Source organism: Pristis pectinata, chromosome 6 (genome assembly GCF_009764475.1).
Source record: "Pristis pectinata isolate sPriPec2 chromosome 6, sPriPec2.1.pri, whole genome shotgun sequence".
In the NCBI taxonomy this organism is placed as follows: Eukaryota; Metazoa; Chordata; class Chondrichthyes; order Rhinopristiformes; family Pristidae; genus Pristis; species Pristis pectinata.
In genome coordinates, this window is record NC_067410.1 from 38,993,180 (window position 1) to 39,014,070 (window position 20,891).

Sequence of the window (20,891 nt, forward strand, 5' to 3'; positions counted from 1 at the left end):
AAGAATTGGATTATGACCAATCAGCCATGAAGTGATGAAACTTCAGGGGTGCTTCAAAGGCTGCAATGCACTCTGGGATACCCTGAGGGTGATGGAAGGTGCAATATAAATGTAAGAGTTCATTTTATTCCTAATGAGACAGTAGCTTAACATATAATAGCTTGGTGCAACAGTTGTTGTTGCTGGAGTAGGGACAATGGAGGTGATAAGCAACCTCAATGTTGGTTCAGAATTTCACTCAAAATCTTTAGACTTCATCTATAATAATCATCAAAAACAAAATTTTCCAGAAATACAAACAATCTGCTGGAGGAATTGAACGGGTCAAGCAATACTTGTCGATGTTTCGGGTCGAAACCCGGCATCGGGACTCAGTGCTTAGTCCTGATGCAATGAGACAGTGCTGACTCCTGATGCCAGGTTTCAACCTGAATCATTGACCATTCCTTTCCCCCCCACAGATGCCGCTCGACCCACTGAATTCCTCCAGCAGATTGCTTGTTGCTCCAGATTCCAGGATCTGCAATCTCTTGTGTGCTCCAGATATACAACCCTGAGAAAGTGTACAAACCAAACTATTCAGAGTTAAGAAATGACCACCATCAACAAAAAAAAAGCCATAGGCATACATTAAAGGTCAAAACGTTTGTTATTTTTCGTGCAACTTGTTGAAATGTTACCCCTTTGTCAAGTATGAACATCATACTTAGTAACAACAGCATATTTTTAAAATATTAATTTGAAATACTTTTTTATAACAGGTGATCTAATGATATTTTAACTTTTACTCTACAGAGATATGGGAGCAGGGTTGAACTGTAAGCTCAGAAATATGTGAATTTTGTCAAATGGCATGCAAAAGTGCAATAAATCTGCTCATATCTGATTTAATAGAGATGGGGCAGTGCTCAAGAGGTGGTTTCGACAATGGAATATTATAATACTGTTGTTTGCCTTGGAACTAATCAGCATTTTATTTTTAATTAATTTGAATTAATTTTTATGATTTTTATGGCAATATTATCTTTGACCTGAGACATTAACTCTGACTGACCATCTGCAGATGCTCTCTGACTTGCAGCAGTTCCTGTTTTTGGTTCAGATTTTTATTTTATTCTGGGCCTTGGAAAACCTATTAAGTGTTGGGATGCAAGGTTACTAGATCCAGGAGGTAAGTGCCTTTACAGTTTATCTGATTCATTCACCTGCACTGAGTAGCCCACATCAACCTGTCTGATCTTCCCTCTCTGTTTACCTTCCACCACTGTTTGAAATGTTTGTTTTGTGGCGACTTCTGTTCTTTTCATTGTGGCCAAGCAAATGCAGTGATGGTTAGTGAAAGAGGGAAGATAATTTGCTCACTGTTCGGGAATAAGAAATTGGCTTATTGGTTGTATGGCTGGATAGATGTTCAGGGCCAATATGGCCCAAAAAATGGGTGTCGAAGTTGTCTCCTCCTCTGCAGCAGTTGCTTGTCCTGTAGCTGGTGGCAAGAGTTATTTCCCCATATTGAAGAGATTATACAACATATTGTGACCATCCCCAATCCTGAAGCCTGATCTGCTAAGTACCACATTGTTTTCAGTGAGGGCTTCCTTGCTGAAGCTCAGACCTCAGGCACTGGTCTTCCATTCATGGAGGAGAATTACTCCCAGAAGAAGCTTCTGCCCCTTTAGTCACTTACAGCTTGTCCTATTCTGTGAGCACTCCGCTCCTTCTTCCAGTCACGCTGTTCATCTGTGGGATCTCCTTCCAATGAATTGTTGTTTGGAGACACTGGCCAGGAACCTTGAGTCAAGACAAGTCCTTCAGCATCTGCCACACAACTCTTGATAAAGCTTAATGAATTCCAGAAACCACCAAATAATTGTAGCAGCTAATAAAGCTAAGATGAATAAACTTGAGATTGTTGTTAATGCCTTTAGGCAATGTGACTGGGAGTTCCTGAAACATGGTGTTGAGTTTCTCAATACTATGCTCCTAATACAAGCAAATGGGATTAATGTATACGGACACAAAGGTTAGCATGGAAATGATGGGCCAGCTGGCCTGTTTTGGTGCTATATACCTCTACGACCATCCTGCATGCTTCTTCACTATAAGAGAAGCAGCATTCAGGATGCTATTGAGAACCTCAAGGCCATGCATCATGAGTTCACAGAGGCCCTGCATAAATGGTGGAAGGAGCAGACCACCTTATAAACTACCCAACTTCTTTTATGCATGGGCTGGAGATTGCTAAGAGTCACTGCATATCTTTCAAGGAGGCTTTGAGCACATCTTTTCTTCTGTTGGCTTGGTAATCTCCTCCCTTGACAGGGCCCAACATAGCATGTCAGTTTTGGGCATGCTAACACGCAAGTGACAAAGCCTGCCCAATGTAACTGACCGAATATAACTGGGGCCACCGTGCTGGAGACATTTACCCAGAGAAACACTGACATTGGTTCATTATTCTTCCCAGTGAATTGGAGACAGCATTGGTAGCCATCTTCCACTGCCTTGAGATGTCTGTGCAGGTAGTCCAGGGCTCAGAAGCATATATGAAGGCAGAGATCACTACTAGCCACTAGACCATAAGGTTTGTGCCAGGCACAAGTTCTTGATCTTCAAATATGCTTCTCCTCCCATCAACCAAAGGCTGTGCTGGCACATTGAAGACATTGGTGGATTTTCTTCATCGATGTATGATGAAAACCTTCACAAAAGGATGGCTCTTGAGATATGGGAAGTGATCGACATTTTCCAAGGTCTCATAATTTAGGGCAGTTATGGCACTGTGTGGGCAGGCTGGTAGAGTACCAGAGTCCAATGGATGCTGAGTGTAAGACACCTCTTCTCTAATGCTTCAGTGAATGCACACTGCAGCTTGATTACTGATGGAATCTTGCTCCTCTCCCTTCCAGCCTCGTCTTATTCTACGAATACCCTGCTCATTTTCCCAGTCACGCTGTACTCCAAGGGGAATGCCTACCTGCGCATTCATGTTTGGAGACATTAACTTGTCCAAGAACCTCAAACTCATGATAAAGTCCTTCATCATCTGCCACATAGCTCTGCAAAGTCTTTAGTAAGCTTACCGAACTCCAGAAGCAACCAAATCATTGCAACAGCAAATAAAAACTAACATGCACAAACTTGAAATTGTTGTTAATCCCTTTCAACAATGTGGGTGGGAGTCGAGGGAAGTGGAAGGTGGCATTCTCCTCTGCAAGCTCAAGGCAGTGTGTTCATTGAATCAATGAGCTGGTGTTAATTTGATATTGTATGCTGACCGGTATCACAGTTTCTATGAAGTACTTGACGGCTGTTAACCCCAACCCTCCTCCACACCAGAGAGACATCTTGGCATGCATGTTCATTGGAAATGATACTAGAACCAAAAGGGCACGCATAACTCCCAAAAACAAGTGCTTTGGAGCCAAACTTTGCAAACGTTATGTTCATGAACCTCTACAGAAATCTTTTATCCCACTTCTCACGTAAAACACACATTTAATTTTACATTGTTGATAGTGAAGATCACTTTGTGAAGCCACATTGGTAATTGCATAAATAACCTTTGACCAGTGAAGTTGAATGACTGGGTAAAATATCATGTACTTCTTTCACTTCTGCAGTCCAAATCCGAAATGCACCCAGACCGATGGATTGAAAGTCTCTCTCTGGAGATGGCAGAAGAAATGAGTTTATGCTATTTCAATCCATTTCCAAGTGAACTTATACTCACAGCACTAACCATCCATAATTCAGCACTAATTGGAACTTTCACTCAGGGAGGCCGCTGAGCTGATTGAAGTGTGGTGGAGAAAATTCATACTGCAGCAGGACGATTCTTCTGAGGCTTGGGTTCAGGTACAATGAAAGAAAGATTTTCTTTCCACCTTGTCTGTGTTATATCTGATAAGGGCATGCTTGTGGCTGGTTCTGGGTGATGAAAGTGTCTTCCATGCACTGCTCTGACATCCCCCAGCACAAAGAACACATGCATTCATTCAAAAAAAAACCTTCTGGTTTGAATTTCAGGCAATCAAATTAAAATAGTTTAAATGGATTTCTCCTGATTTTGGCTGTGCCTCCAATTTTCTTGCAGTGTTTAGTCATGATTACCGGGCTGTGCCTCCAATTTTCTCCCAGTGTTTAGTCACGATTACCATCTCTAGTGCTTTCAGCTATGTCAAGCTGTAACTGTGACAGTGTAGCCTGAGCAATCATGAATTAATGCTTCTGTCAAATAGCTCAAGTTAGTTAGTTTCAAACTACAATACAATATTGCTTTCTTATTCAACTTGGCACATTTGACACACTCTGTTGGCCAGTTCTTTGGAATATTTGATGAATCCCATTAACCAATTATTTATAAATCATGTTTTTCTTTCCTCAACTCAGCTCTGAAGCTCAAGGCTGTCAATAATACTGGTCCTGCATATTTTTCCATCTTCCATGTAAATCCTGAAGCAGATTATTATCTGAGAGTTACATCCTTCTCTCACTAGCAGTCTCAATTTTCTCATTTCATCACACATATTCTTGATTTTCTTTTTGTTTTAAATACTCTTCTGCAAATTCTTTTGTTGCTTTTTTTAAGCTTGTAATATTTCCTGCAAGCTTTTCCTCCTCGATGTTGAACTTTTCACAAAGAATTATGTGGGGATAATTAATTGTTCAGGTTTTTCGAGTGGTTATGCCTGTATAAATATTATAGTCTTTACAAGGGATTTACCCCTAATCATTACCACTTCAGAAGTAAAACAAGAATAAAACAGGATTAATAATGATTTAAACCTTGGGCAGAACCATGCTGGCAGCAGTCAGTGATCCTGAAGGGAACCATTGGCATTTAGCTGCAAGCCCTGTTGATGTGGAGTTGTGTGTAATGAAGACATGCTGAGTGACAGATGCCAGTGTCTCTATCACTGCTTTGTTACTGACCTCCACATGTGGAATCCAACAGTGGAGCCATGCCCTGCTGAGATTTCCCTCTCAGATATTACACCAGTCAGACTTGGAAATTAGGAGAAAATGGCAGGTGAAATTATTTAACTTTTACTTTTTTTTTCCTTGGGCATATTATTGTATATTTTCAAGTATTTTAACTAATTTTATTATGGTTAACTTTTTTAACAACTTGATTTTTTTTCATTCATTCAAATTCATTGTAATCGATTCTATATGTACTTTTAGAGTACAATCCCTGTTTTAACAAGAGGCAAGGCTCCACCCCCAGTGTTGGACAGGCGAGGCTTTGCCCCAGCATTTGACAGGGGGGTGAGGCTCGCTCCCAGAGTAACAAGAGGCAAGGCTCCGCTCTCAGCATTGACAGGAAGTGAGGCTCTGCCCCCAGCGTTGACAGGAGGTGAGGCTCCACCCCTACCTTTGACAGGAGGTGAAGCTCCACCCCCATCTTTGACGAAAGGTGAGGTTGGTTTGCCGCTGTGGCCATATTACTCTTCACTGGGTGCACCTCATCCAGTGATCAACACTGCGTCTAGCCCAGGTAAATATTGGTAGGGACCCTGGGGAGCAAACTGGATCCAACTCGGGTAAGAGTAATCAAATCACAATTTCACTAGCCATCACACATTGTCTGCAAAGGTATAGACTAAACTAGCTGTCACTCACATACCAAGTGACAAGCTCATATTCTCCCTTGAGATGATACTCCTCTGTGCATCTTCAAAGGATTTTGGAATTTCATCTTCTTCATTGGCTTGGCATTAACTACCCTTTTTTTTGATAAAATGCCATTTTAATTCCAAACCAAAGTATTTTAATTACATGCACCATCTCTTAAGAAGGGTGTGTGTAGCCTTTGAAGAGAGTGCAGATGAAATTTACTGGAATTAATATGAGGAAGGACAGTATGGAGACTAAAAATGCTGTGATTGGATTTCTTAAACCAGGTAAGGTGAAGGGAAGATTTAATAGAGGTGTTCAAAATTCTGAATCATGAACAAACACTCGGGCCAACATCCGCCATATTGAGAGAGCACCAAGGCTGTCATTGAAGCAGCACTGAGGATGCCCACAGGCTGATATTGGGTAGCACTGAGATGGTGTCTGGTCCAACATTGGGCCAGCAATGAGGGAATACCTGACATCCCCTGTCGATGCACACTGTTTATATCTTCTCTCTTGCCCACTGGTAATTCAGATTGTCAACTCATTGGTAAGTGCTGTCAAAAACTGTACTTAATTTCCCTAATTCTATAACCTGTAGTATTATTATGTGAAAACCCACCTCTTGATTAACCAGCATATGTGACTCACTGGCACCCATACACCATCAGTGCTGGATAGTAAAGCTTTCACTGTATTTCCCACTGTCAAACTGAGTAACATTTTTGGAATGTTATGCAAGTAAATAAGTTCTGAATAAAATTGTTAGTTCATAATTCCTTGAATCTTTCTGCTAAAAAACTTAACAGTGTCGTCATCTGCCCTTGATCAAGTACAAAGCACTGCAACACTTTGACAATACTGTCAAAAATAGCCTTGCCTAGGGAAAATGCTGGAGGAACTCATGGAAGTTTTTTCATTCCCCTTCTTTGCTCCTTACTTTTCCTGCTTTCTGCTGTCTTTGTCTCCTGGATTTGTCAACTCCTTAACTATATGTAATTTGTAACACTGGACAAACCCCTCTTGATCTTTAATAAAACAAGAAAGTGCTGGAAACACTCATCAGGTCAGTCAGCAGCTGTTGAAAGAGAAACAGAGTTAGTGTTTCATTTTGGAGATCCTTCAGCTGAACTGGAAAAGTGAGAGAAGAAAGGTAATTTTAACTTGCAAGAGGTGGCAGGATGAATGGATCGCACTCTGTTTCTGTTTCTCTTTCCACAGACGCTGTCTGACCTGACGAGTGTTCCTAGCATTTATTTCAGATTTTTCCATCATCTACATTTTTTTGATTTTCATTCAAGTTTATCTTTTATTTGTCAATAGATCTAAAATTGTAATGGTAAGGCATGATTGGAAGCTTAGCTAAGTCTGTTACAGGTGAAGGAAGTGTTGCCACGTGTGTAAATCATACATTTTCTGCTTTTTCTAATAAATGTGACTTTTAATCGATGTTAGGTTTAGTAATTATCTGAGGAGATGCTGTAGAACACTGGAGAGCAAAGAGGAATGGAAACCTTTTCTCCACACCTTACCTTTGCACACAAAGTAACTGAAATAAATAGCTGTCTTGTGTCCACTGCTCTGCTGAAATAATTTAATGCAGCACAGTCTGGGTTTTGAATCTTCACCCTTCCTAATGTTAACAGTTCAGCTGCATGCTGAATAAACTCTTTAAACTAACATAGAAACTATTTTGATTCCTAATTCAGTGACTAAACCTGTGGTGAATCTTTTTGACAGGAAAAAGTGGGATTTTAAATGATGACAATGGTTGCTGACACACAGATATCTGAGAATGAGTTTGATCATATATTTGAGAAAGGAGCTATATTTTTTAATCCAATAGAATCTATTGAGGTTGGGCAATCGCTAACTGTATTTGAATTTAAGATACACACCAGTTAAACTTCCTGTATCCGAGTCACATTTCAAGAAATGGAAATCAAAAACTCGATCACAACTTCTGCCCATGGAACCCTGGCCTGACCCTATCACAGATATTCTCTTGGTCCTGTCCACCCTTTCACTCACCCTTCCTGCAATTTGTTTTCTCTCTTTCCCGGTTCAGACAAAGGGTCTTAGACCTGAAGCATGAACTCTGTTTATCTTTCCAAGGATCCTCAGTAGGTTAGGCAGCATCAATGGAAAGAGAAACAGTCTTAATGTTTCGGAGATGGATAGTTCAAAGGGAATACCTGTGATAGGGTGAGGCCAGCATTGCCATGGAAACAAGCTGTAAATGAGGTCACGCCATCACTGGTTTGAGCCTGGCCTCCTTCAAAGAGATGGGAAAACCTGGCTGCTGGGAGAAAGGTAAATAGTTTTATATTGCTTATTTGAATTAGTTTAATGTGATTTGTAATGACTTTTAGTGTATGTATATACTTTCTCAATGTTGTAAACTTAAAGGCTTCAACATTTTAAATTTTAAAACAATATTCTAACTTTTTAACATCTCCAAAGTGTTACTGAATGTTTGTACCCATCAAAAATACAGAATCATTCTGTTGCCTCGATCACACTGCTAGCTTCAACAGCCCATGGGTCTACAGCAGATGCAAACAGGGCCATTCTGCGTGTACAGAAGGCCCCCATGTTACGCAGCTGGACCAGAGCGCCAGGAGTCGGGTCCCCAGTGGAAGACTATGTCGGGACCACTCTGGAACAAGAATAGGCACAGGGAGAGGCAAAGGAAGACCTGCCCCATTGTTTTCCATGGTATCCACTGTGCACGCAAATTTTAATTATTACTTTCAGGATGGGGTTACTACAGGGGGAAATAGGAACAGGAGGAGGCCACTTGACCCTCAAGCCTGTGTCACCATTCAACATAATCATGGCTGATCTGCCCCAGGCCTCAACTCCTCGTCATTTCCCCAAAGCCCTCCATTCTCAGATCTTTCAAGAATTTCTCCACCTCCTTTGTAAATACTTCTAATATTCTAGCCTTCAGCATCCAAGGTAGAGAATTTCAGAGATTCACCACCCTCTGTGAAACTAGGATTTCGGACAGGATGATGAGTAAAAGTGTTTTCCTCGATGGAAGAAAATAAAGAAAATAATTGTACAAATATGAATTTGTATCAGAAGTTCAGAATTCTCTAACTCTGGGCAAAAGGCGAAATGACAGACTGAATGAGTAAATATAAACAGGTCCACTCAGGCAGCCTGCAGCAAAATCAACTAAGAAGAATAGGATTCTATCTCCACGGAGGTCAGAAGTGGTGCATATTTCTAAACGATGATGTAGGAGCAGAACTTCATCAATAATTCAAGCAGCATAAATTGAAAAATCTCCTGGAATTTCAGAACAAGTTTTATCAGAAAAAGCCTCAAAATTACAAAAGGAATCATGTTCATGGATCTTATTTTTAGTTTGTGTTGGGATGGAAAGAAGTAGTTGTCATAATTTATAAAAAGGTCAGAAATTAAATATGTAATGTGTGAAATGAGAAAAACAAATGGCTATCAACTGGCAAAGGGATTCATCTCTTTGGCCACATGAAGTGCATTACTGGGCTGGATAGCAATGCGGGTGGATCTGGGAAGTTTCCTTTACTGTTCATTTGTAAATGTGAGTAACCTGGATGTTTAAAAAAATATTTAATTCCATTCAAGGTGGCATTATTTGCTACTTCAACTCTGCATATGTTTGTTACTTTGTCAAAGCTTGAAGGAGCAACTGCTCATAATTCAACTGCAGTAAAACAAGGCTGAATTGGTTTCATAAGCACACTTGGAGTGCAAGTAAAATAAAATGTTGGACTTTTGATGGATTAACAGACTAAAAATTCCAACAAGACATTGTTTTAAATGTTTAGAAGGGAAGTTCACCAACTGAGAATTTTTGGTCCTCTCAGAGTACAATTGATAGATTAGATTTCCATTCCTTCCCAACACTAAAGGTGATCATTCTGATCTCCTTTTGCCAATTTCTCTTTGTATTCATCTTTCTCAGTCACAGTAGTTCTGTGCCTTGAATAAAAGTTGTAGAATCAGAGAGAGATCCAGCACATAAGTGGGCCCTTTGACCAACTGAACATGCAAACTCTGCATGGACAACACCCCAGGTCAGGATCGAATTGTGGGGCAATAGCTCTACCAGCTGACTCCAAATAAAAATCAACTGTGTTTGTTTAACCAAGCTGAGCATAAAATCAAAACACCATCCTGAGTCATTGAGCAAGTAGGAAAATTGACTGGGCAAAACTTCCTCGTACTCTAATTATTAACAAGTCTGCCAAGAATTTGATTTGGAGGTAATTGCAAGGAAAGTGCGCTTATATTAAAATGGGCCCAGCATAATATGCTGTAACAATCATACATGAATATGATTGCAACAATGGTGCAACCTAATGTACCGAGCTTTGGCCAAAAGAGGAAAAGAGAACTGTGGTAAGGTGTTTATATTTGAAAAATGTGGAATGGTAATGGTTAAAGAAAATAAAGGAAGGTTTGATTGATAATACGCTAATCTATCAGGGTTGTGGACATTGAATTTATCCATTAAAATTTGATTGATAGTACTGTTTTATTGCAGCTATTGCTCAGTGGCCATAAATAAGACCCAATACATGAGCTTTCTTCAATTGGAAAGTGAATGTGTCCTTAAATACACATTAAAAACTCTGCTAACCAGTCTCTGCCGGCTGGTTACATTTTTCATGTTCCTGAAGAGCAGATGGAGCTGACATTTCCCAACATAAAATATTGATGGTATATCAGTAGGCTGCTTTGGAGCAGTTCAGCTTCATTTTGAAGTTTTAAAAGTTCACTTTGCAGTGGTTGCAATTTTTGAGACTTCCTGCTGGAGTTTCTCTCAAAGCAGAATATGAAACCCGCATTCATCGTGGTCTTTTTTTGAGGAATTCATGGTCACTCAGTATTATGGAGAAAAACAGTGATCGCAATCTATTAGAATTTGAGATTCAATTCAAGATGGACGGAATTCAGTCAAAAGCTAGTCTCTAAATTAAGTAAAACTAATTGCGTGTATACAAGAGCCAAATTGGATTAGGTAGAGTGGAAAATTATATTCAAAGGTTTGTCAGCATTTCCAGAAGTATTTCATGGTTTTCAAGAATGAGCAGCCAATTGAAAAATAATATGTAATTCAACTCAAGAGGTTAAGGAGGTTATAAAAACAATAGTGAAGGCTTATGTTGTCAAACAATATTCCAAGTTAATCTGAGGATTGGGTAAATTTTAGAAAAAAGTTGTCAAATAATTGACAAAAAGTGAGAGTATGAAACTATAATACCAGCAAGGAATATACAAAAATGTAAGAGCTTCTACCACTATGCATAAAGGAACAGAATAGCAAAATGCATTTGTTTCCCTAAAAGACAAAGACAGGAGAAATTATACAGGGAATTGTAAAAATGGTTGTAATATTAAAGAAAGTACAATAAAGGCACCATTAATTCAAAAGAACCATGAGTAAAAAGAATATTGGAGAAATTTAGGGGATTAAAAGCCGCCAAATCTCCTCAACTAGATATCCTGCAACAGAGTTGGTTGCAGAGACAGTGAATGCATTAGTGATATTTGACCAGTCCAAGTTCACTGGAAGGTCGCAATGTAACACCACTATTTAAGAATGGAGAAGCAGATAAAATAGGGAACTGCTGACCAGTTCACCTCACTTCAGTTGTCAGCAAAACAAGGAAGTCATTGTTATGTAATGATAAGAGGGCACTTATAAAATGATAGCAGCTGAGGAATCCAATTCAATCGATCTCAAATAGGAGCACTAAGCCTGCTCTGTGCATTTACCCTGTGCTTTTTCAAGTGAATGTAACAAAGAATCCCATCACAGTTTTAGTGAAAATGTGCATGGTTCATTTCCCCTGCTAATACATAGTTTATAATTAGTGTTGCTATATGTAAAAGGACACATGTCCACTAAGCCACAGCACTAGTGGAGGTGTATCTGAAGGTCGCTGATGAAATGCCTGAAAGGAGGGAGTGAGCATAACAAGGAAATCTCCCATCTCATTCACCACCCTCTTCATAGAGGACCTTGCATACAAAGGCTGAGAGATGCAGCAATAATCCCTATGCCAGGTTGCTCGAAGTAGTCCCAGATTTATAAAACAGAAGTTGCAGAAGACGGAAGCTGTTGTCAGTGCCGGAAGTACAGCTGCTTGTACCTGGGAGCAGTGTGAGAAGAAGTGCCATGTCTTCACTCAATTCAATGAAGTTCATGTTGAGACCAATTCTGTGCAGAGCTGTTGGGTTTCAGTCAGAAGGTGTGGGGCATGGCCCTCAGCGAGTATATACTGATGGTTCAAAAGCAGAAAAATCTAACCCAATTTCAGCAGGCAATATTTCAAATTCAGACATCTGATGACATCACATCACATGTGTGACATGCCTTCAAATATTTGATGTGTGCAACTGCCTTTCTGTGGGCTGAAGTGCAAGGTTGAATTTCTCCAACTTCCAGTGGAATCAATAAATTTATGTCTGGTAGTAATTAAATAAAATAACAATGAAAAGGACAGCACTATATGATTTAATTTCATGATTAGCTGGAGTCAATATGTTTTTATGAAAAGGAAATTGTGCTTGACAATTTATTAGAATTTTTTAAAGGGATAGATAAAGAGGAATTGGTGACTTTCAAAAGTCATTTGATAAGAAGTCCAATAAGGGGTACACAAGATAAGGGCTCCGAAGGTGTTGGAGTTAACATATTACCAGCTAGAGATACTGGTGATGAGATACTGGTGATATACAGTTTTGGTCTCCTGATTACAGGAAGAATATACTAACCGTGGAGTCAAAGCAATAGAGGACATAAGATTGATTCCTGAGATCCTGGGGAAGTCCCATAAGGACAAATTAAGTGGAATGGGCCTCATTCTCTGGAGTTTTGAATAACAAGAAGCAATCTACTTGAACTTAATAAAATGCTAAAGGGGCCTCACAGCATGGATGCTGAGACAGTGTTACCCTTGCCTGGAGTGAGGTCAGGAGAAATTTCTTCACTCAGCAGATTGTAAAATGAAGATAATATCAGGTGAGACTGATCGACTTCCAGAATCCAGAGAATCTGGGGAAATAGCAACTGGGTGAAAGATTGGCACGGAGGTTCAAAATCAATTATTAACTTTTCAAATGACCTGCAAGAAATGAGTAACAGTGTGAGTGTTGCTGAACAAATACATAATTCCCTGAAAGTGGCGATACAGGTAGACAGTGTGGTGAAGAAGGCATATGGAGACACAAGAGCTTCTACAGATGCTGCAATCTGGACCAATACACAAAAAGTGCTGGAGGAACTCAGCAGGTCAGGCAGCATCCATGGACGGAGATAAACAGTCGAAGTTTCAGGCCAAGACCCTTCATCAGGACTGGAAAGGAAGAGGGAAGAAGCCAGAATAAGAAGGTGGGGGGAGGGCGAGGAGCACACGCAGGCAAGTGATAGGCGAGTCCAGGTGATGGGGGAAGGGAGTTGGATGGGGAGGGGGTGAAGATGTAATAAGCTGAGAGGTGAAAGGTAGAAGAGGCAAAGGGATGAAGAAGAAAGAATCCGGTAGGAGAGGGAAGTGGACCATGGAATAAAGGATAGAGGAGGAGAGGAGATGGGCAGGAGAGACGGGAGACCATTCAGGGTCCCAGACAAGCCTTCCAGGTGAGGCAGCGCTTCACCTGTGAGTCCAAGGGTGTCATTTTTTGCATCTGGTGCTCCCGGTGCAGCCTCCTGTACATCGGTGAGACCCGAAGCAGATTGGGTGACCACTTCGTTGAGCAGCTTCGCTCCGTCTGCCGCAACAGCCAGGACCTCTCAGTGGCCACCCACTTCAATTCCACATCCCATTCCCATACTGACATGTGTATCCATGGCCTCCTCTACTGCCACGTCGAGGCCAGACGCAGCTTGGAGGAACATCATCTCATATTCCACCTTGGGAGTCTCCAACCTGATGGCCTCAACATCGATTTCTCTAACTTCGGGTAACCCCATCCTTTTTTTTTCTTCCCCCGCCCCCAATCCTTTGTCTTCCCTTATTCCTGTGGCTCCCTTCCCCCACCTTGATGACCTGCCCATCTCCTCTCCTCCTCCGTCCTTTATTCCATGGTCCACTGTCCTCTCCTACCTGATCTCCTTGTCTTCTGCCCTTTGCCTCTTCTACCTATCGCTTCTCAGCTTATTACATCTTCTCCCCCTACCCCACCCTCCTACCTTCCCCCTCTCACCTCTACTCTCCTATCACCTGCCTGTGTGTGCTCCTCCCCCTCCCCCCACCTTCTTATTCTGGCTTCTGCCTTCTTCCTTTCCAGTCCTGACGAAGGGTCTTAGCCTGAAACATCAACTGTTTATTTACCTCCATAGATGCTGCCTGATCTGCTGAGTTCCTCCAGCACTTTTTGTGAAGAAGGCATCTGGTTTGCTTGCCTTTAGCAGCTGAGGTATTGAGAATAGGAGTTGGGACAACATGTTACAGCTGTGGAAATCATTTGTAACGCTGTACTTGGAGTATTGTGTGCAGTTCTAGTCACCACAGTATGGGAAGAATGTGATTAAGCTGAATAGGGTGCAAAAAAGATGCACAGGAATGTTGCCTGGACTGGCCGGCTTGAGTTATAAGGAAAGATTGAATAGGTTAGGACTGTTTTCTCTGGAGCGAAGGAAGCTGAGGGGTGACCTTAGAATGGTTTATAAAATTATGAGAGGTATGGACAGGGTAATCACAGTCCTTTTTCCCAGGGTAGGGGAACTAAAGCTAGAGGATAAAGATTTAAAGGAGAAAGATTTAAAAACTATTGGTGGGACAAGTTTTTCACACAGAGTGTGGTGGGTATATGGAATGATCTGCCAGATGAGTTGTCAAGGCAGGCAAAATTATGATGTCTAAAAGACATTTGGACAGGTACATGGATAGGAAAGGCTGAGAGGGATGTGGGCCAAATGCAGGCAAATAAGAGTAGTTTAGATAGGTGTGTTAGTCAGCATAGATGAGTTGGGCTGAAGAACTGTTTCCGTGCTGTAAAACTCTATGAATCTTGAACCTAACTATGAAAATATTCCAGGTATCTTCACAAGAGATGGGGAATAATTTTGCAGTTATCACCAAGGAGAATGAGTGTAAAGTAGTAAATGGCATAAAGATGGGATAGTAAGATTTGAAACAGTAATGGGTTTAGCTCCTATGAAAATAAATAAGTCACCAGAGGCTTGGATTAAATATATTCCCGAAGCAAGGTAAGAAAGGGCAGAGTTTCTGACTGCAGTGTTTCAATCCTGCCTGGCTGCAGGAGGAGTGGCAGGGGACTGGAGCACTGGCAACTTCGTTTGATGTCTTACTGGACCCTGGTGAATATTGCTACAGGTCTGATTTCCCTCCCCAAAGAAGGATGTACTTGTGCAACAAAGGTTCACCAGGTTGATTCCTGGAATGGAAAGGATTGTCTGCTCAGTAGAGATTAAGCAGACTGAGCCAAGAGTTTAGAAGAAAGGCAAGTCATCTCATTGAAACTTACAAAATTCTAATGGGTTTTGACAGGGTAGATTCAGAGTCAACGTTCTCCCTAGCTGGGTATCTAGGAGGGGAGTCACAGTCTCAGAATAAGGGAGTGGCCATTCAGTACTGTCATAAGAAGAAACGTTTCACGCAGACAGTGGTGGCTCTTTGGAACTTCCTATCCTAGGTGGTGTGGAAACCTAGTCGCTGAGTATATTCAAAACAGAGATCTATTTTTGGATATTGCAGAAAACAAATCATATGGGATTATTGCAGGAAAGTGGAGCTGAGATAAAATACCTCACAAGTGTACCATCTTTTTAAATGGCAGAACAGGCATGAGGGACCATATAGCTTAGTCTTCCTTCTACTTCTTATATTCTCATTATGAGGGATCTACATCGAGTAAATAGAAAGAACATATTTCACTGAGAAGAGAGGTCAATGAGGAGGAGGCAGGATTTAAGTGAATTGGTAGAGGGATAAAGGAGAGATGAGCTAAAATTATTTTACTCAGAGGGTAGCGGGGGTCCGTAACTCACTGCCTGATTGTGTGGAACAGGTGGAAACCTTACTGAAACAGTACTTGGGTGTGTCCTCAAAGTGCAATGCCTTTGGGCTATAGACCTGGGTGCTGGAAAATGGGATTTGGTTGAATAGGTCTTTTTCAACTGGTATTGATATGTTATTGCCAAATGTTGAAAAATTTCTCTCATTCCATAGAAATAAACACAAGTTATTCTGGTCTGCTCATAATGGTATTAATGAGTGTTATCTTACTGTTCAGATTAATGAATTTTTCATATGGGAAAGGAGGAGATTGGGAATTAAAAATTGATTGAGATTATGGGAGTAATTATGATCTTGTGTGAAGTGCCTGTAAGGGTAGTGGAAGCAAATTCAAAACTTTCCAAAGGGAATTGAAGATATACTTGAAAAGGGGAAAATGCTATAAGGAAAGAACAAGGGAGTGGGAATAATTGAATAGCTCTTTAAAAGAACCACGATAGGCACATTTGAGAAATGGCCTCTTTTTATACTCTTTATTCTATGATTCTATAAATAAACAGAAAAGCAATGCTGTTTTTATATTGGCTGTCAGATTTTGGATTCTCAATCATTAACATTTGTGAATTGGCTCCCAATGTTTATATGACCAAATCAAAAAGGATTTGGATAAGGGAGCCAGATTTAGTTAAGCAAACACTGGGAACTAACTCAACACACTTGTCTTACTGTACCTGAATAACTAAATTAATAAAAGCACCAGCAGCAGTAAATTCTTTCACAGGAATTTCTAAGGCTAATACAGCCTGGATTAAGAAGGCAAAAATTGGCAAGGATGCATGCTGCTGACACTATGAGAAGAATGCATGTGCGCATTGAACACAGTTGTAATGCCCTCAACAATACTGACAGTCACTGATCATCTAAGAATGACTCCACTTAGGGAAAAGTAGAGAAAGGATAGCCAGAGCACATGCAAAAAGCTCTTCTTTAGTGTGAATGGGCAGATAAGTGGCTGACAAAATGGCTTTTTAAATCACCCTATTGAATTCTGCAAATATCACAATCCTAAGAAAGTCTAGAAAACACTCTTGCCGTGATATAAACGAAAGGTCAATGTAAGTGGCAACTGATTCATATTGCTGATAAACGCTATTAAAGGGCACTAGGTAAGAAGCTGTTATCTGGCATTTTCTAAAGTAAGGATAGTTTTACTTAATAATTCAGTCTTGCAGTGTGATGTAAGGCTGAGAAAAGGAATGTGTGTTGAGCATTACCCAAATAGTCTGACCTTCAACAACAACATGAAATCTGCGCATGATAGGATCTTGCCTCTCTATCGAAGAAAATGGCATCTAAATGTGAATCCTTGTGTCAAAATGGATCACCTTGATTAGTTATATAAGTAAATTGCTGGGTCAGATTTTAATGCCTTGGGAAGGAGTTATTTGAAAAGGGTTGGAAACTTTCAGAAGTCCAGCACTTACATAGAAAGGCGATATGGACAAAATGAGACAGCTTCTGAAAAAAGATATAGTGATCACAATATGTGCTTAATCTGCCCCTATTGTGATCACTATATGCCAACCTCATTCATTGCTATGATTTCAACATCCAAGCAGCACTAAATTTGACAGCTTCAGTTGAAGCTTAGCTGCACTGCTTTAATCAAGAATGTATCTATTAAATGGGAGGTGCATTGTGCTGGAATAGATGCTGACCATCGTGCAGGAAGTCAATCTGATCAGGAAAACAGGAAAAAAATGGCACACTGGGTGCTAAAATGGACCCAGACATTTTCATATCTTGGATAAATGCTCAAAAGGAGAGGATCCAGGTAACCATGGAGGTCAAGGACCTGGAGACATCAGTGCAAAATCTTCAGTGACCTCACAAACTTGGTTTATGTCAGTGAATGCACCCTTAAATACCCTATCCCACTTGTTACATGAGAAGTCTCACAATCTCTCCAAAGCACCACTTTCCTATGACTATTCCTCCAATAATGCCCATCAGTCAGGACTCACACTTAGCTTCCTCTTCTCATCTTATTCTTAGGCAGTCCCTTGGCGTTGAGGACAACTTGCTTCCACATCAGATCTGTGGGTTCTGAGGTGGCTGATGAGGCCAATGTGGGATCTGCAGATTGTGCCACAGTTGGGGAAAGGGATGATTAATTGGGTGGGACGGTAGCTAATATGGCAGGTGGTGGGTTCTTTCTGTCTTGTTCGTTGGGCTTCTGAATGCTCTTAATGAAGAGATTCAAGGTTTCAGAACTCTTTCAGATGCCCTTTCTTCATTTTGAGCACTTATTGCCAAGGATTCCCATGAGTCAGCCAAGATGGTACATTTTAGCAGTGTTGAGATCATTCTTGAACTGTATTTTCTGTCCTGGTAATCTCTTGTGACAGAGCTTGGTGCAATATGCCTGGTTTGTGAGTCTGGTCTCAGGATTGCAAAGTATACAGTCTACTTAACAGAGCCTACTCAGTTTAATTAGAGCTTTGATGCTGGAAATGTTGGCTCGGGGAAAACAGTGACGTTGATTCACATATCTACGGATTTGGAGGATTTTGCAGAGATGGTGTTGATCGTACCTCTCCTGTAATGTGCGATGTCTCCTGTAATGTGTGAAGCATACAGGAGGGGGAATGATTACTACTGCCTGATAGAACTCAAGCTCAATGCTCCATTCCGACTTCACACATTTAGCATCTCACAGACTGCACATGGTGTTGGTTATTCAACCAAGAGTAGCAAATTACCCAAATAGGTTGTGCAATGATCATTGATGATTCTGCACTCTCTCTTGAAGGAGAAGACTCTGCACACCTGGTCCCTGCAGAACCCTAGCCTCATGGAAGAGAGTGTGTGCTGACCATCACTGGGACATCTATTACTAAATGTCTGGCCAGTAGAGCTTCTGAAATAATTGAAGATGGTGATAGCTTCTTGCTGAATTCTCCTCCTGTCACATGTCCTCCTCAAGCCACAATCGCTTCTGACCTGCAACCCCTGATGCCATAGGCATGTATCTGCTGCTTTTGCCCTTCTCACCCCAACCTTATTGTTATGCCTTTCTCCTTTCAGATACCAAAGAAGGGTAACACAAATACCTGTACAATCCAGCAGCAATTTCAATTTTCAATAAATATTAATACATATAATGTGGTCAGAAGATATTGTAGCTTAAAAGGACATGTGATAGAAGGAGGAGGAGGAGGAGAATTCATTCAGAAGATATCATCATTTTCAATTGTTTCAGAAACTCTGCTGGCCAGAGACTCAGCAATAGAAGTCCCAGTAATGGTCCATCTTATGATACTATCACAGGGCTACCAATACAGGTTTTTGTGCCTGATTTCATCTTTGATGAATTTGACAAGAGGAATTTATCTTGTTTATTCAATAGCAAATATAAGCCCTAGAGTTTAGCTTGGTGTGTACAATTGCAATACATTTTAGATACTGCAACATGGTAGAGTTCAAAGGTAAGTCATAATTTTAACCATTGAATAACCTTTGTCGTAAGATACAGTTCCATTCAGTTCTCTGATGCAGAATTGAAGCCAAAGGACTAAATATTCATCCAAAACCTTAGCATTGATATTCTCATGGAATTTACACATTTATCAGCCACAATGATTACATTTGGGCTGTTAGGAGAGAAGGGGATAAAACTGGAGCTAAAAACTGCCACACAAGAATGTATTGTGATGATAGTTAACAGTCACCAAGCTGGCTGTACACTGCAACATACTGTCATCTTTTGTTTACATTGTTTCCAGCACAACACACAATCTCCCCCTAAAGCCAACATACAGAAAGAGGCTACATCACAGGCTGCAGCCAACGGGTGGTCTTTTTTCAGTAAATTATACAGACATTAACTTGACATCCCGTTGGCATTAAAAAGCTTAATCTCAGTTTTAAAAGACCATGTAACTCTCTTGCTTCAACACTTTCACCAAGAGCTGCTGAATATGTCAATCATCCTTTGTACCAACTTAAATTCAGAATATTCTTTTCATGTTTCAGACTAAATTTAGTATTTCATATGCAGTAGAATAAGAGAAAATTGGATAAAATTCTGCATCTTTCACATTCTTAAAATGATTTGACATCTAAAAGCAAACAAACAAGCTGCAGTTATTAACATTAAAGGGGAGTATTTTTCTCCCACCATTATCATCCATCCAGATGTAAAATACATTCCTTTTGCCATTAACATAAATTCTTCCATGGTGTGCCTGAAAGATTCAATTATTATATTCTTTTAAGTATTGATGATTAGTGTACCTATACTGAAAGAAGTTGAATCATTTAGTTTAATAACAAAAAGAGAACAAATTTTGAATTGGATGTTTAATTAAAAAAAAGAACAGAAAATGCTGCAAAGTGGAAAGGTCAGTTATCGACCTTAAAAACAAAAGATGAGCAGTGTTCTGCCCAGGTACCTGGGGCAAAAATTAAAACCAAACTGCCAGTATCCTTTCTATTTATTGCTGCACACCAACTTGCTGTGTAGTTTTAGCATTTCCTTACTTCAACTAAATATTGAGCTATTTAGTTTCTAATTTTAAATGGCCTTGCACATTTCAATTTCCACCAATCAGTTATTACAAATTACATTCACCAGGTATTTTCTATGCTTAGGTCTCACTGACCATCATGGTCAGTTTATCTTTCCTACTCAGTATCTCATCATATGGTAAGATGTTGTGAGGGTTGTAACATTAAAACTCTTTCTAACTGCACTGAATAATCTCCCAGTTGGCTCCACAGACCATACTCCAATCAGCTTTAATGGGTGAGGATCAAATAAAATTCAATTGATGTTACAAACTATAAGCGAATGAGAGCACCAACACGAGTCCACCTCACTTTACTTTCACTGAGACCAGAAACAGTAGATCACTGATACAAAGCACTACTCTAGAGAATGCCCATGAATAGGAGGAGGAACTGAGACCAACTCAGCAGCAGATAACTAGGAGGCACATAGATAACTAGGAGGCACATAAATAACTAGGGGGCACAGATTTTAAAATAATTGGCAGAAGACTTAGAGGGGAGTTGAATTGATTTTTTTCCATCCAGATAGTAATAGAGATCTTTAGCTCACCGAAGGTTGTAGTGGCAGAAATATTTTCGTTTGGAAGAAACTTGTCTATATGGCCGTGGACGAAAATCAGGGGAGTTGGATTAGCGTATATTTCACTTTTTCAGCAGACAAGGAGAGGGTAGGCCAAATTGTAAATTTCTGTGGTTCTATGAAATTAGTATTTCTTCAAG

General features: G+C 40.4%; 1 protein-coding gene across 22 annotated transcripts in view; it reads right to left on the reverse strand.

The window, feature by feature from the left end:
- The window catches only part of chl1b (cell adhesion molecule L1-like b), a 689,122-nt gene that overhangs the window by 80,376 nt on the left and 587,855 nt on the right, over positions 1-20,891 (reverse strand). The window contains exons 27-28 of one of the 22 annotated variants that reach the window (XM_052017127.1): positions 7,815-7,918; positions 5,669-6,697 (exon numbers count right to left, since the gene is read on the reverse strand). The exons of 20 other annotated variants lie outside the window; for them this stretch is intronic. In XM_052017127.1, the coding sequence (XP_051873087.1) occupies positions 6,650-6,697; positions 7,815-7,918 (152 nt within the window). In that variant the 3' untranslated portion in view covers positions 5,669-6,649. Of the gene's footprint in view, positions 1-5,668; positions 6,698-7,814; positions 7,922-20,891 lie in introns of those variants that run through there. One more of the 22 variants, XM_052017126.1, reaches the window with a different exon arrangement.